This window comes from Pleuronectes platessa, chromosome 12, assembly GCF_947347685.1.
Source record: "Pleuronectes platessa chromosome 12, fPlePla1.1, whole genome shotgun sequence".
Taxonomy (NCBI): Eukaryota; Metazoa; Chordata; class Actinopteri; order Pleuronectiformes; family Pleuronectidae; genus Pleuronectes; species Pleuronectes platessa.
The window spans coordinates 2,923,986-2,941,873 of NC_070637.1; the positions used below are offsets into that span (position 1 = coordinate 2,923,986).

Here is a 17,888-nt window from a genome sequence, read left to right on the forward strand (position 1 = left end):
TGGAAAAACTGGTGGCAGCGCCTGTCCCTCCCATCCGCGCTCTCTAGATCACCCTTCACAAAATTTCTAGTCCAGAACATAAGAAATCTTATCATATTTACAGCAAGCAAACAGAGAAACAAAGAATACAGTGTAAATAAATACAATATAAAAATCCCATTGACTCATTTTAAAGGCCAATGACAGCAGGGACAAATTAACTGCTTAATCTGGTCGTCTGAGAGAAACAACACAGACTCTTTAAACAGTGGATTATCTGTATCAGACAACACTGACTTCTTCAAATACTTCATTCTGTAAAGATGAGGAAGGTCAGTCAGTACATGGCAGTGATTTCACTGCACAGTAACGATGCCCTGTATCCCTTGTTGTTTTCAAGGGACAATAACCCAATCCAACAGACAAAGGGTAAAAAAGATGATCATAAAAATAAAATCAACATCAGAACCTCTGGTGTAGCCCATGTGCTGGTGGGCTTTATTGCACACAGCAAACATGTGGGACTTAGAGGTCAGTCTGTTATCAATTACCGTGTCAAGATACATTAACTGCTGCACGACGTCATCAGCTTGGTCGCCATAGGAGAGATAACTGTTTTGGACACATTTAAGATTAAGATTATTTAAGTGGACGATCCTCACACATTCCTGGAGATGTTTGAGGCAACGGCAGATGCGTGGAAATGGTCAGCAGTGTATTGGATTGAGCACCATCTGCCTCTGAGTCCCTGACTGCAGCGCTTAGTTTACCATCTTCATCGCAGGAGGAGGTTCTAAGACATTTAGAAGGCCATCCTGGATTGGTTGGCCTCCATCCCTGGGAACCACTGCTGCCAGTTCCACATCACAGAGTCGGGGCCCAGAAGCTGAGGGCAGCGTCCATGTGGCTGTGACCAGAAAAGTCCACAGGGGAGAAGAGGATGTGAGAGTGGTTACAGTGCCTGCTGTCCTTTACCTCCGCACTGTTCATCCCAGGGACCAGGCACAGGAGAGATGACCACCCACCACCTCTTGTCCAACCCCTAGCACCCTGAAAGAAGCCCACACCCTGGCCCCACCAGCACAACATTCACCTCCGTCCAACAGGAAGTCCATAGTTTTAAATTTTGTGTGACATTTCTTTGGGAACATAAGCTCCATTCTAACACTTACATGTCCAGCCCCTTTCTTCAGCTCTATGTCTGGTTTTCTGGCCTGTGTTGCACTAGGCTTTGGTACCATGCACCTAGGATTTGTAAAATATTGTTACTTCACTGTTGCTCAGCAGAGTATTACACAGCAATCTTTTTCTTCATATAATCTATGTCCACCACCTACATGGTGCATGACCACTTCACATTATACAGAAGCCTGTTCAGATATGAAGAACCAATAGCTCATTATATTTCTGAATCGTGGTCTCGAGATTCCTCTGCACCATCCCCCAATGTGCACAAAGAGGGAAGGTCTCTTCAGTGCCGCTTGCAGCCGTAATTCTCCTTAAATCCAGGGGCTCAGCAGCATTAACCTTCTTTTTATGAGCAGCATATTGAATAATGGATGAATCATCTCAGAAAGTCCTTCATGGCCTCTAATGCCACTATAACAGAGGCAGCTGTAGGACATTGGTTTCAAATACAATCTAATCTTTGCCATAAGCTCCGCCTTCAATCCTGTATCTCATAGAAGCGAGGAATTATAGCAGCACATCTCTGATTCTCAAGGGGAGTTTGTGAGTGTCTGTGCTGAACTATATCCTCAGGTAAGAATTCTTCTTCTCCAGGTGGGTGAGGACAGTGACCAGTGCTGTGGTAATGGGATTATCTGTTTACACATTGTATGTAAGCATATTGCTGAGGGTCCAGAGTAGGCTCGCCTAAAATGGTTCTCGAAGCATCTGCTCATGATGGCACTGAGCACGATAGCACACCAGTCATTCAAGCAGGGGACTTATCTTGATTCTGGCAATAAAATGTTAACTGACCAAGTGACAAAAAGGAGGCAGTGATGGTTCAGCAGAGTTTGGTTTCATGTTAAACTCTGTTATTGTGTGTTATCCCTTTGGATTTAAAGCACACACATAGATCTGTCTGTCTAATTTCTTTCAGATCTGCAATTTTCATGAATCTGAGACATATTGTGTTTCGTGGTTTTGCCAGCAGCAAGTGTTGCTGGCTAAAGTTTTCTTTGATCCATAGTATTATTTGCAGACAAACATTTTGAGTCTTGACATATTTTGGTATAAATGTATCATTGCTCATGTAAATACTGATACTGAAAAGCTTTGTTGGAAAAAGGGACATCTGGACTACCTTGCTGTTGCCACAGCTACATGACCCCGGGTTAATTGGTGTAGTAAATGGATTGATATATATTGATCATAAAAGTAACTAACAAGGAGATCTGGCAAATTTTTATATAAATCCATTTACTGAGAAATAGTTCACTTACTTTTTCTTGCCAATGTACATATTTTATAATTGTTTTTATAACTTTTGCTTTATTCTGTCATATAAATAAAACTTTGGGCTGGTGGTTTTGAAAAGCCCAGCAGCTGTTCAGTTGTAGTGATGCTGAAACCATCCTGCTGCCATGAGCACGGTTGTTTAGATGACATTTTAAGATCCTTATTGTTTTACGTGTTCACGTGCAAGGCAGTTGCAGATGTGGAATTGTTGCATGCACCTGTTTGTAAAGTGACACACATGCAAAAGGAAATATAAATTTCACTCCTGCAGGGGCAGAATTTCTTCTCTGGTCACTGAGTCATCTCTGCATAACCCAAACCTGGAGCTGTAATGTCTGCTTGCAAGAGACATGGAGCTGCAGGCTGCATGATTTAGGTGAACTGAGATTCAACAGTGACGGTAATTCCTCAGGAGCCAGAGGTGTTCCCCTGATGGTGCAAAATCATGCCCACCATCATCTTTAGCAACATAAACCTGGTGGGACACATTCCTTTCACATGTAAATGTTTGGTTTGTCATTGCACATTGGTTCACAATGAAATATTCCAATGTTAGATGGATTCATTAACAGTTTTTACAGTCATCCATGGTCACAAGTGGACATGGGTCAAAAATATTGTTATATGTTATAAATTACAACATTACTTTCAGTCTTAGCTGTACTTTGTGTTAAGTGGTAATTAGCACACTAAAGCCCTGCCCCAATGAAGTGCCTTCACTGGGAGTGTCCCCCTCCAAACAAAGCCACAAGGGGGGGAAGATGTGTGAGAGGGTTGATTCAAGTTTGCAGAACTTTCAGGTGGAATCTGACACAGGAGAGAAACTCTTTGAATAGACCAGAATGCAATGCAGCCAAAGGACTGGTTGGTTTAACATGTAACCCAGTATATGCCGAACTACATATGCATTCATACAAGCACTCTTCTTTTTTCTTTCTCATCTACCTGATTCTGCCTAGTTGCTGCTGGAACAAGGGGATTTCCCCAGCGTGGGATCACTTAAGGTTTCTCTCATCTTATCATCATGGTTGCCACTTGGTTAGACCTCGAGGATACTTATGGCTTCTGGTGAGTAATACTTGATGTTAACTTAACTTTATTTCTACATAAAAAACAAAACTACATCACAAAGGTTTAAGTAGGTTTGACCACAACCCTGTTCAGGCATTTTCCAGTTCAACACCTCACAAACCAAAACGAGTTGAACTGCATTAAGTGAAGATTTTGTTCAGATACACTTGAGTAATTTCAAGTGAGTGTGAAGAATTAGTGATTGTAATATGACACAAGGGGAGTAAGTTACACACTGCGATCATATCATGGCATCTGAGCCAAAACCTCTCACTGAATATTGTGACAAACAGTTGAAAGTCTATTGAACGGACCACATCGTTTAATATATCCAACAGATTGCTCAACAGAACAGATCACCTTCAGAGTCAGAGTTCTGATGCACGGATGTACTGCATATCAGGGGGAGGTGTTTGAAAAGTGACCACAAGGGTAACAGGGAAGTGTTCACAGAGACTTTTTCAATGTTGGCGTCTGTCAGTGTGAAGCAGAATTCACCAACCAGACAATTACTCTCATTACCATAACTACATGAACCAGCTTATGAAATAACAGGTCTGGTTGTGTTTAATGTTTGCACATGGTAAAAAACTTAAATATGAAAACAGAAGCAGTCACTGCATCTACTCTTATTTGATGTGTGGCTTTATGAAGCTAAATCTGCTGTGAAACAAGTTTCGAAATACCTGAGATCAGCATGCTAGTATTGCCACTCATAGCATATCAACGCTAGCATTTAGCTCTTGGTCTTATCCTTCAAGTGTTAATAAATATTTAACTTTAACTTTAACTTTGTTCTTTAAACTTTTAGAACTAACTGAACTCTACATGTCCAGGCATGTTGACTGAGGGTTTTGAAGACTATTGAAAAAAAAAAAAAACTACCCTAAATCATTTAATAAAATTACGAGCATATATTGAAAATGACAGATGGATATGGAAGTTGTTTTTAGTTTTTTTACCGGATTGCCCCTCACTCCTCAAGTCGTCATTATTGCAACAACTTGTATTCTGTCTGACATCTTTGCTCCGGTGTTCAGAGTCAGCGTCTCTCCACAACGTTCATATTCTCAGGTGAGAGCGCTGACGTCCTGTTACACGCAGAAAAAAGCATTCGCACAATCCAACCGTACTTTCAAGCTCCATTTAATGTCCTAGCAAAAGGAGTATGTGACTGTTCTAAAGAGTGAGCAAAATAGAAAGTGCAGTTTTTGTTCACTGGAGTTCAACATAATAATAAAAAAAAAGATTAAAGCAGTTTTTATGTCAGACGGAGCAGAATCATTAATTTTGTAGAAATAGCAAAGTAATCAGTAAAAGGTACTCTGTTGGAGTATTTGGTGGTATGGTGTAGATCAAAGGCACATCACAGCTTTGTATCTCACTGGGGATTGTTGCACACGCACAGAAAACACAAACTTACACATGCACAAGCCTTCAAAATACATTTCCGATGTGGCTCTGACACAGTCTCATAATCTACAGACGTGTTGATGGAAAACAGTCATGGAGAAGTTCTGAGAGGCAACAAATGTTTATCCAGAGCATGGTGCTTTTTAATTTGGAGCCTGCAAATGGGAGAACATACCATTAAGAATGTCCACGTCAGCATTATTCAAGTGGATATGATCCTGGAGGAAATCAAATGAAGCTGTGGATGAGCAGAGCAGCTTTTATCTCAGATTCTATTACTTGTGTTTTCTTTTTCTCGCTCAATTTTTAAATAGTTTCCTTAAAGAATGAACAGTCTATCCTTGGTTACAACTGTTGTCATTCTAACAGTCAAAAAAAAAAGGAAATTAACATTCAGTAAACATTCTTCTCTAAAGGTAGTTTCCCTTATATAATCTGTAATTTTCCTCTTCCATATGTATACATAAACAAGTTTAATAACATACCAATCAGTGGTTATTTCACAATTGGAAAAAAAGCACAAAATGTTTACACTCTTTTACAGGTAAATAAAAGTTTTTGTCGACTGTTTCCAATATGGGTGTAGCATAGTTCATCTCGTTGTCTTCCGTTTCCCCACGTCCCCTCGTTCTATTCTTTTATGCCATTAGATCTTTACATACAAATATTGACAAAGTGGTGGCTTGTGCTCTGAAGCCATCAAGTCTTTTCGAGAGAAATAATCATACGGAGGAGCGGGGAGGGTCGGAGATGCTGGGAGGGGGTTGGGGACTCATAGCTGGCCCTCGACGCAGTGGCTGCCCTGGCTGCTGCCGGGCTTCTCTGCGTCCTGACTGGGCAGCTCTTTGAGTATGAGGGCGGCGCTCTTCTCTGAGAACTCGTCACCGTCGGGCTCTAGACCGTCGGGGCAGGGCAGCTTCAGAAACTCCTCTCTCAGCTGGGCCGTGTGTCTCTGCAAGGAGATCACACACATACACAAACGGTCAAACTTAACACTGGGAGACAGGAATACATCACATTTCTCACAGATTATCAATGTGTTCAAATTAGCTGTCACAAAAGTCAGGTGTCATTCTATATTTTCCTTACTGTCAATAAATCACATTAAAAGACCAAAAGCAACGCAATGTATTTGTCAGTTTCCAAATTCTTTTGGATTCCCTGAAGACACTGGTTCTACTGGTTCACTGGTTGTAAAACTTCCTTTCAACAAATGTTACTTAAACGGATAGTTCACCCAGAAATGAAAATTCACTTATTATCTACTCACCCTTATGCCGATGGAGAGTAAGTGGCGAGTTTCAGTCCACAAAACACTTCTGTAGTTTCAGGAAAAACATAACATCCCTTCATACTGCTTGTGTGAGGTCATCAAAGTGTCCACAAGCCCCGACATTAATGCTCGACTCGAAACGTGGTCATTTCCACCAAGTTTGGACACTTAGATGGCACCACACAAGCAGTATGGAGGCATGTTATGTTCATCTTCTTTAGTTTTTTATGTCTGAAGATAGTTCACCATTTTTTTTATTCAATTATATTGATTTGGCAACACTGTTTACCACTGAAAATCCAGACATTTCCCCCACCTCTCCATCAGCATAGTGCTGACTAGATAATGAGTGGATTTTCATTTCTGGGTGAATTATCCCTTTAAAAGCATTTTCTGCTGACTATTTTTAGTGGCAGATGAATCCATATCTGGTACTGTGATGAGTATTAGAGCAGCAGGGCAGTGAGTGTGTGTACTCTACATGTGGACAGATGAACTAGTTACTGGGCCAACATCCATAACTAGTCTTTGTGACCTATTGATAAAAATAATTATGTTCCATAGAGGATCAGTTCTGAATCTTTTTCTCATCTTCATTCATCATGAGGGGAACATTTCACTGTATCCACATTTGGTTATGATAAACCTGTAATACTAAAGATGGTAAATGGTCTGTATTTCTATGGTGATTTGGACGGTTATAAAGCTCCTCTGCTGGCACGCAGTCTAGAAAATAAACAAAAACTCTGCAGCTAAATGACAAGTGGGCTCTGCTCCGGCCTCTTCGCAGTGGAGCTAAAATGTTTTTACAGTGGGGATGAGTTGTAGTTATTTATTGCCGGAGGGAGAAGAGTGGAGAGCAGCCTCAATGTGGGGGAGCTAGTTATTGTGTTTGAGTGTGTATCTCTGTACATTATGAGCTCATGAGTGTGTCTCAGGGGTGAGTTGGCTGGGGATGTGAATTAAGGTGCTGGCCTGGCAAGGGTCCACTGTCCCCTGCAGCTAATTCACAGTATGTTAGCAGGACACCAGAGCTCAAACACCAACTGTGATTACATGCATTGCGGTAACCTGCCCACTGTTTAAACCTTTAATGCAGTGAGGACATATTAAACAGCATGAAACAGGAAGTGTAACATTTTGAAAGTGACTCGATAAAAAAAAAAATCATCCAACATAATTCTGTGTTTCGACCTGATGCATTTTCTCCAGTGGAATCAGATGAATTCATATCCTTTAAAAATATTCACTCATTCTAGTGGAAGAAAAAGATAGTAGGAAATTGATGTTAGTTGTGATCATAGTTTGTGTAAAGCAGTCAAAGACAGGGGGTTACTCAGCGTGACTCAGCCTGTTGTGAGTCGCGTCTAGCTCCAGTATTTCAGTGGAGCGCAGTTGACTGAGCCACATCAGGTAATTCACTCTGACTTATTGGACGAATACAAAGATAGAAGTCGTGGAACTAGGTTTTCCCAAGCTTTCATCGGATATATGATTACAGACATCAAGCCACTACTAGAGTAAGTCGACCTTTACATGTGGCACTGGGGTCAAAGAGCCTGTAGTGCTGACAGTTGTAGATTTTCACTGCTTTGAATGACTTTACCTTTAGTGCAGCAGCATGGTGGGACATGGTGCGGCCGACCCTCTTGTCGCTGCTGTACTGCTGGATGTCAGCAATCCACTCCTCACACTGAGACATGATCTCTGTTCGCTTCAGGTAGAAATGTTTGTGGATTACCTGCAAACACATGACATAGCAGTGGTCAACCACAGGGCAGCACAACCAAGGAATCATTCTGCTCTACCCTGATAAACTTCTCTAAAGCCTTTTGCAGTGCAGCTCTCACAAGAATGTAATGTATAGCCTTACTGATTACAACTCATTGTATTCTATTTAAATATTTAACAAATGGTATTTCATTTATCCTCATCCATTCTCAGATCCGTCACACTTATACAAGTTTGCTCCCAAAATACAGGCTCTCTTGTGGTTTGTGTCAGATGAACAAAGAGTAAAAACAAAACATCCTACTGTGGTAAACTTGAGTCAATGTCATTTAATATGAAAGGCACTGTAAACTGTGGCTCTTCATAGCAAGAATGCATGATATTATACAATTTTACACACTGTGTTCCAACAACTGAACTGTATTTTCAAATATCACAGCAGCAAAACGCATTGATTTGAGCTTCAGCTCAATCCTTCGATGCCTCGTTCAACATGTCTCTGTGTGGCTCTTGGGATGTCCAGCAACCATAAATTGGGTATAAATGTCCATTTTCCCCTGATGAACTGCACTAACTTAGGTCATCCTCTGGCTTTTCATCTGGTGCCATCGTCAGGGCAAAGTTCATTACTATCAGCTCAGCGAGAAGCAGGGTGATGTTTTCAGTCCAGTCTGTGTTTGTCTGTTTGTGTATGTACAAAATAAGTCATAAAAACATGAACAGATTTTCATGAAGCTTGGTGGGAATATTACTTAGTAGGGAATCTCAACATGATTAACTTTTGGAGCTGATATAAAAAGTAAAAGGTGAAAGTCAACAAAAATACGGTCAGAAAAAAAAAAAAAAAATCCAAGATATCGCCACAGAAAATGATTTCCAATCATATGATGTCACAAGTGACAATCAGAGACTTAAATAAACCAATCACTCATATCCATCTTATGGTATATATTATGTCACAAAGACATACATTTTGGCAGATGATTATTATCAATTTAACGTTGATCTAATGACTGTCATAGGTTTTTCAGGAGCTGTGTAGTATTATTGGGCCACCCTCTGACAGAACATGTGCTCTCATGTCGTTTATTGATGTCAGTATATAAACTGCCTACAATTTATCTAGTATAGCAAATTACATACACAACAGACATCATATGTATGATAGTCTGCTTAGTGAATGACGTCAATTATCCATGCACAAATCCCATGCTTTCCCACCCCTCCAGTCAACTTCCTAGCAACAGTCGCCATGGCAGAGTCATCAGTATGCAGTGAGCGCTGTATTGGATACGTCTGTAGCTGCTGATCTGCTGGTGGAAGGATGGAATTCATTTATGGTGGCTTCTGATTTGCTGCTTACCAAGAAGAGAGGCAAAGAGGCCACAAGGGGAGCTGGAGGGGGGAGGGGGGATGTTGCTTTTTTTTTATCTCTCTGTTCCATCTACATCTCCCTCAGCACATTCCGTCTTCATACAATCTTTCACATTACTTCCCATATCTTCGCCTATCTATTGTTCCTCCCAACCAATCCCCCCACTCCCTCAGCTGTTTAAGTGACATCTGGGGGAGGTGGATGACTGTCCCCAGAGCAGAGGGAATGTTCCAAGGTTGCAGGTGAGTGGTAAACATGGTGTTGTTGGCTGCCGCTTAGGCTTTCATCAAGCAGCAACAAGGGTCAGGAATCAAGACACAGAACCCATATACTACCCATCATAAGGAAGATCAAGACAGAGGCACACGCCTGACATTATGCATAGACATGTTTGAGACACGGTGGTTTAAATGGGACATTTTCCCTGGGGCTCCATGTGCTAATGCAGCAGTCGTTTGACTTCTGGTATTCGGACATGGCCATTGATCACAGCATGGAAGGAAGCTCTATATGCAAACCAAATCGGATCATGAAGCGTATGTTGGATAAGGGCGTCCTGACAAATGACCTTTCAAGAAATACATGTCCTTATGCACGTACACACACATACACACTCGTGCATGCAAGCACACATAGGCACACACACACAAACAGATAGGTACATGGAGAATTGTACACACGGATACATTGAGCTCATGTGTGCAGTCAAAGACGAGGCCCTCTAATGGAAAGCCCGGGCTGCCAGATATACTCATTGACCTTTGAAGTAATGCTGTCCACTCATTATTCCGCAGGGCAACCGAGGGGGCGTGTGTGAAGCTTAAGAATGGACGTGTGGAAACGTTCGACCAATGCAGGGTCAAGGTCGAGGGTGAATCATGCAGTTATTAAAAAGTTCCTTATTCCTGATTTTCTGTATTCCATCAGTACTGTGTCAAGGCCTCAGGAACCAGCCCCACTAACCCTGCCTTCAGCTCTGACCCTTGCGAAGACAGAATAATATTTTTTTTTTTTTACTTCTGATGTCCAAAGGAAAACTAGAACGGCATCTGCAAAATAAAACTAGTTTTTTTTACCACTAAGTCAATCCTAGCTCAATCTCCAAAAGCTGTGGTTACAATGTTATTTTAACTAATGAAACAGTAAAGTGCTTAAAGGATCATTTAAAAGTAAAGATACATCTATGAGGAGGTGAAATCTGAATATAATGACATCCTGGTCAAGTTACCATTTATGTAATACAGATAAGGATTTCAGTAAAAAATAACATTCCAATTTATTATTTATAATAAAATCAAAGCGACAAAGGTAACAGCCTATAAAGCTGGAGCCAAGTGACACCAATGGACAGATCTTAGATAACTACTCTTTACAACTATGGTGAACAGAGAAGCATCAGAATGAACAACAATCTTGAGGTGGATGATCTACAACATCAGAAACCACGTAAGGTTCCACTCCTGTTAGCCAGGAACAAAAATGTGAGGCTGCAGTGACACAGACTCACCAACACTGGACATTTGAAGACTGAAAATGTTAGTCTGGTTTGTTGAATCCGAGTTTTTGCCAAAGCAGGAGGTTTATAATCACAATGTGAAGTCAACACCATGAATCCATGGAGCCAAGCTGCCTTGTGTCAACAGTCAGGACTGCGGCTGCTTGTGTGAAGATGTGTGGAATGGTTTCTTGACAGGCTTTAAAACCAACCAATCATCGTTTGAATGTCACAGTCTATCCAAGTATTTTTCTGACCATGTTCATCCCTTTGTGGCCACATTTGATCATTTTCGGATTACTTCTTGCAGGATAATGCTCCATGTAACACAGCAAAAGTCTCAAACTTAAACATGACAATGTGAACATCAGTGAACTTCAGTGATCTCCACAGTAACCAGATATGAATCCAGAAGAAACTATGTGATGTGTGGAGGTGAGACGTTATGTGATGCAGTCATGTAAAAAATGCACAATCTCAGAGGAAATGTGTAATGTCTTGATGAATCATCACCATGAAAAGGCTGTGCTGAGTGAGTGTAAAATGAAAAGGTAACACCCAAAACTGACTGCTTGGTAACGTCAAGACAGAGATGCCTCTTTAAAAACAATCAATAATGGAGCAATACAAACTATTGAATGGAACAATCCGTCAGGACAGCTTTCTAGCACTTTGTGGAGCGAGTGGGAGCGTAACCATGTGATACTTTAAGCAGTGAAACACTTAAGAGTTTGAGCATGTTAAGCAGCAATATCACTGAACAATCATGAACGGTGCAAGTGCAGCTCTCAATACATGAGAACAGCCTCCAGATGTCAGTACAAAAATATATGGAGGCGATTTCAGCCTCAGGTCCACCATATAGACCTCCCAACATCCCGCCCTTTTCCTTACAGCTATCAATTTAATGGTCTAGCTCATGACATTGACCCTTAGCCTATGGCACTAAACCACATGGGGGTCAGTGTTGGGGATATTTGCCTGAGATGATGGGGTGCCAGTTAGCGTTGCCACCAGTCAGTGGCTCCACAGACCCTTGTGCATTTCAGTGAAGATATATGTACAGTATGACAACTATGGCTGTCTCCTGAAAGACCATTAGTCAAATCATTCGCCTCTGTCGACTGACATACTGTAAAACGCTTGTTTTTTAACAGTTCAATGAGGAATTATAAATAAGGGGAATCGTTAGTATTTAGGTTCTAGCAGGACTAGCTGGCATACCTGCTAAAAAATGTACATGCTCTGCTGGTTAACCTGATGAGAGAAGCTACAAACTGAGGTGAAATATCAAACATTGGAAAACCAAAAGAAAAAGGTAGGTTCTATCTGACTTGATTAATCATAGATATTATCCAAATCCAGATAATAAGAGTATTTTCTAGGCTAGTTTAAAATGTATGTTATGGACATCTCTGCAATCCCTAGCCCAGGTGCAGTGGATAAATATTGCAATAAACCATCTACCTCATTCTCACATCCATGATTAACCAAGAAAACGAATGAACAGACACGAAAACCAGCAATGATGCCTGTAAATTATTATTATTGAGGATGAGGGATTTTGGAAGCTAATGGAAACTCTGGAGCCAGTGGCACTGTTTCTAGAAGACACACTTATGTACAAAATTATACTGCAAAATGGCACAGTGGGAGAGGTGGTGATGGAGGAAATGAAGATCAGTGCAGCAGTCAGTTTCACTACCAACATTTGGACATCACAGCAGTGGAAGTTTACATGACAGTTTTTTTCCGGATGACTGAAGTCATTTGTTTTAAAATCGGAGTGGAGATTCGCACCTCAGAAAACATGGCTTAAAGATGGAGCAAAGTCATGGTTGCATAAGACATTCAGCAAGAAAAGTGAGGTTCTCTCGTACATGACAATGCAGGAATCACGATTCTGCATTCAGGTATGTTAGCCAGCGTTTCAATCTGAGAGAGTGTAACGGGTCACACGTTGTAATTATATATTAATGCAGCCCTATAAGAAGACCTGGTCTGTCACACTACAGCAGCCAGGAGGCGCCTGGTCGTTCACCTCCAAAAACAGCTGCAGAGCAACTCAATCAGGGAGTGACTGAACACAAACTGACCCACAATGAGCAAACTCGTGAGAATTCCACATTCTAAAATCGTACACATTGAGATGCTTCACTTAAAAGCAAGAGTATGGAAACCACAGTTCTCACACTACGTTATAATAACACATTCTTGAAGGATGTTCAATGCAACAATGTAAATGAATCGGTAGTAAATCTGGCCTAGAGTGTTTCTCACAAGTAATTCATAAGGACTATCCTTGTTGATAACTAGATGCCAGTTGTCATTCTGTGAATTTCTGCATGCCACGAGGAAAATGATGAATTAAAATCTTCACAGTGAATCCCCAAATCTGACGACAGCTGACATAATACTTTATCTGGTACAGCCTTTCTGACGATACTGCCTTTGCTCTCTAACACCCACAAACACACAGCCTGATTACCACAAACACACTGTGAAGCCCTCTCTCAACTCAAACATGCACATTTACAAGTGTACCCTCATTCATTCTTACCCTCACAAACACATACTAAATGATCCATATTTTAACATGCAGGCCATTGTCCTTAATTCCACTTGACAATCTGCTGCTGTATAATTCAAGCCTGTGCTCCCCCTCTATAAATAGCATCTGGTTCTCACACATACAAACACCAAAAGATAAATGTCTACGTGGTTAGATCCCACCAAATAGCATCATCATCAGCAGGGTCTCATGGGACATCCATGTAGGTACATTTGAGTCTTGATAAAATCTCTTTTTTTTTTTTATATCTCCAACCTTTCATTTATGGTCACAATTGCACAGTGTTGGACAAAACAATCTCAGCTCCACTTACAAGCTTGTTCTGGAGCCGTCAACCATTTCAACCTCTCCATTTATTTTCAGAGGACTTCAAAGAGTTAATTTGTGACCTTTGAAACTGCAAGCGCTACAAGAGATGGAAAGTTTGAACAGTTCCACAACATCCACTCAAATTCCATCCACTGTTGAAGATGACGTGATACGGTTGAAAGCACTGGAGCATGGCAGTAACTGGAGTTTGAGTTAAAGGGGGCATATTATGCCCATTTTACCACAGTTGATATGGTTCCTTGGGGTCTTAATGAAATGTCTGTAAAAATGTTTGGTCAAAATACCACAAGTATCATTTAAAACAGCACCCTTTTTACCCTGTCTAAAACAGACCTCCTTTGACCTATTTTGAGCAAATCTGTAGGGGCCACTAAAGTTATAAGGCGCAGCTCTCTCTCCCCCCCCTCCTCCGCTTCGCCGCCCGGGCATCACAGCAGAGGCTGTCCGCTGAGCGAGCGCCCAAGCACGGGTACAATGCAGCCGGAGACGGGGGGTCCTGGAACACTTTCCGGTGCTATTTTCTAACAAAGACAGACACACAGAGAAGCTACGACTCGGGTTAGCCTCCGAGTGCATTGTTTTCTATGTATACCTGCTGCATGCCCGGGGCGCCAGACACACACACAATCTACGACTCAGAGCATTGTTCCTCCACTCCGGACCCGAAATGGGATCTCTCCCCCTACCTCCCAGCCCGATGCTTCCCGGGTGCGGTGCCACATGCAATACTGATGTAAATACGTTCTCAAGCAACCATTCCAGAAAGTACTGGAACTTTAAACACAAACTAGCAGCAAGCTAGCGTTAGCTCGCTGCTGATACACGTAAAGCATCTAAGTGTCCACAGCGGCAGAGACACAGTCCCCAACACTGGCACGTCCCCGGAGCTAACACCGGCACGTCCCTGGAGCTAACACCGGCACGTCCCTGGAGCTAACACCAGGACGTCCCCGGAGCTAACACCGGCACCTCCACGGAGCTAACAATGGGACGTCCCCGGAGCTAACACCGGCACGTCCCTGGAGCTAACACCGGCACGTCCCTGGAGCTAACACCGGCACGTCCCTGGAGCTAACACCAGGACGTCCCCGGAGCTAACACCGGCACCTCCACGGAGCTAACAATGGGACGTCCCCGGAGCTAACACCGGCACGTCCCTGGAGCTAACACCGGCACGTCCCTGGAGCTAACACCGGCACGTCCCTGGAGCTAACACCAGGACGACCCCGGAGCTAACACCGGCACCTCCACGGAGCTAAAACTGGGACGTCCCCGGAGCTAACACCGGGAAGTCCCCGGAGCTAACACCAGGACGTCCCCGGAGCTAACACCGGCACCTCCACGGAGCTAACACCGGGACGTCCCCGGAGCTAACACCGGGAAGTCCCCGGAGCTAACACCGGGAAGTCCCCGGAGCTAACACCGGCACCTCCACGGAGCTAACACCGGCACCTCCACGGAGCTAACACCGGCACCTCCACGGAGCTAACACCGGCACGTCCCCGGAGCTAACACCGGCACGTCCCCGGGTGGGGTGCCACATATCCCTGCAATACTGCTGTAAATACGTGCACAAGCCACCATTCCAGAAAGTGCTGCAACTTTAAACACAAACTAGCAGCAAGCTAGCGTTAGCTCCCTACAAACAGCTGTTTTCTATTTATACCTGCAGCTTCTACCGGGGCGACACACAAACACAGAAGCTAGCGTTAGCTTGTTGCTGCTACCCGTAAACAAATAACGACATGTCCCCGGAAAAAACACCAACACGTCCACCAGAAGCGAACCGCTGACATGGAGCCAGCATCCCGTGGACTTCGGCCAGCGAGCCCGAGCAGAGGAGGTGGCTGTGGCTCTAACTTACCCCGACCGCAGGCTCTGTTTCCTCCGCCTCTCACCCCGCTCCCCGGCGGGTTAGCGTCCCCCCTCGGCTAGCTCCCCAGCTAACACCCGCCGCCTCGAGTTGAGGAGGGTGCTGTGGCTCGTAATTTACCCTGGTCTCCTCCTCTGCCAGATCTCCGCCTCACGGGGGCGGGGGGGCTATGCCATGTGGACCGACTGTGACGTCAATTCTGGTCGTATTCCCATTCAACGAACTCTAGCGTATAGTTTCTGACATAGAGGAACCACAACAAATCGCGGGAGTTTTTCTTTTTCAATAGTTTTTGGGACGGTAGACAGATACCCAAATTAACGTGTAGAAGCACTACAAAAGTGGAATTTTCATAATATGTCCCCTTTAAGATTGTTTTCAAGGTTAAAAAATTATTTGAATGGGAACTTCAAATTTAAGTAAATTATGGTCGAGACCAGTAAAGAGAACAAGCACATCATGAAATGTTCATTAGATGTTATAAATCTATATATTATCATTGTAAAATCTAAAAAAATTCATTGGGTAAAAGTAATAACAAACACAGTTTTGCTTTGACCAAGACACATCTCTTCAATTGAAGTTAAACATGTTATAATGTTGTGCGACATCACCTTGCTGTAGTGAAGTATCGGTGACCGTTGGGTGCATTTGCAGCAGACACTCAACTCAGCCGGTAAGAATAATGACGGTGCAGGTTGTTTTTCTCATTCACTGACTGTGAAGTGCTGCAACGTGTGACCAGATGCTATATTACTGTACCAGTACTTAATAAATAATGATGGGTTAGGAAAAGCGGCGATGTTCTAGAAGTAGTAGCAAAGAATGACTAACATTCAAACCTATTCAGGAAGATGGTGAAAGATTCTGAAACTGGCAGCAGAAACATTGCATATGGGATTGTATACTTCCACTAATCAGCAAAGCTCAGCGAAAACCACAAGCTGTGGAACTGTATTAGTGCAACATTGAACATTTTCAGCAGATTTCACGACCGACCAACTCAAGTGTTAGTGGAGAATGGAAACCTAGTGGAGGTTTTAAGGGAGGTGCACTGGTGCTGAATCGCATAGTGAGCTACTGTAGTCAACAAAACTATGACACATTTTCTGGATGCAGCACTGTTAAAATTAGGTCAAAATGATGGATAAATGAAGAACCAGTTGTCAGGGTTAGAGAATAGTGAAGCAGTTGGCAGAAAGGAGCCTGCTGTTATTCATCAACAGTAAGAGAACAGCCGGAACAGCAAAGGTTGATATGAAGGCTTCTGATGAAGCTGTACACCAAAGTAAGACAGCAAAAAGAAGACGGAGGCCAGCAAGCTCACATGGAGGGCATCTTCTCGGACAAGCTGAACAGGTCATTGATTTTCAGTCAAGCTAAAAGACAGGTTCAAAAGACCTGGATGGACAGCAGTGAAAGACCAAACAGGTAATGACGTAATGGGTTTACCAGACAGAAACAATACTGTATCAAAGAATTTAGTGCAATGAGATGGGTCACTGAGAGGATGTGTCTCGACCCCTCTCATAAAGGTGCCACATTTCTGTGTCAAGATCCAAAGAGCTAAAGATGCAGCGTCAGGAGAGGTGACAGGATGAGCTTTGGCAAGTGACAGACTTGACAGCGTCAGTCTCGAGAAGCATCAGCCAAAGTAGAGCAGAGACCACCACATCAGCAGACAAGGCATTTTCAGGAACAGCAGATGTAAGCCAAAAAACTGCTAGTTCAACAAGCCATGCATATAGTTAAAAATATAATAAAACGTGATTTTCTAACAGCAAAGGCGCGATTACAACGTGCGAGAGAGTAGGGCACTGGGCTGCTGTTCACCCGCAGACAGAATGCGGGACAACCAAACTCCTCTGATCCAGAAGATAGCGAAGCAGGCCTGCATCACCTACAGGGGCCTCAAGTCTTCGTCCAACGTGGTGGACACACAGAGCGAGCTCATCTCGCTGGTGAAGCGGATCGGGCGGCGGACCAGAAAAATCGCTCCCCGGAAAAGCAAGCCGAGCTCCGGGGCGGCGGGGCTCCAGAGCCGCCCGGTCACCTACATGCACATCAGCGAGACGGAGGTGTTCAGCATGGGGGTGTTCCTGCTGAGGCCCGGCGCCTCCATACCGCTGCAAGACAACCCGGATATGAACGGGATGCTCAAAGTCTTTACACCGCCTCATGTCTGCTGCGTTGTGGCTCCACACACACTCTGTCTGTTAGGTGACTTGTGTTCGAAAAGGTTAAAAAACAAAGTCTGAGGAGTGGGACCATTTCATTAGCTTTAGGAAACTGTTCATACATGCAGTTGTA

General features: G+C 43.2%; 1 protein-coding gene across 1 annotated transcript in view; it reads right to left on the minus strand.

Moving 5' to 3' along the window:
- Positions 1–4,646: 4,646 nt before the first annotated feature.
- Positions 4,647–17,888, minus strand: part of birc6 (baculoviral IAP repeat containing 6) — a 114,005-nt gene continuing 100,763 nt past the window's right edge. Inside the window, 2 exon segments of the mRNA XM_053436916.1 lie at positions 4,647–5,881; positions 7,809–7,943. Coding sequence (XP_053292891.1) covers positions 5,702–5,881; positions 7,809–7,943 — 315 coding nt within the window. The 3' untranslated portion in view covers positions 4,647–5,701.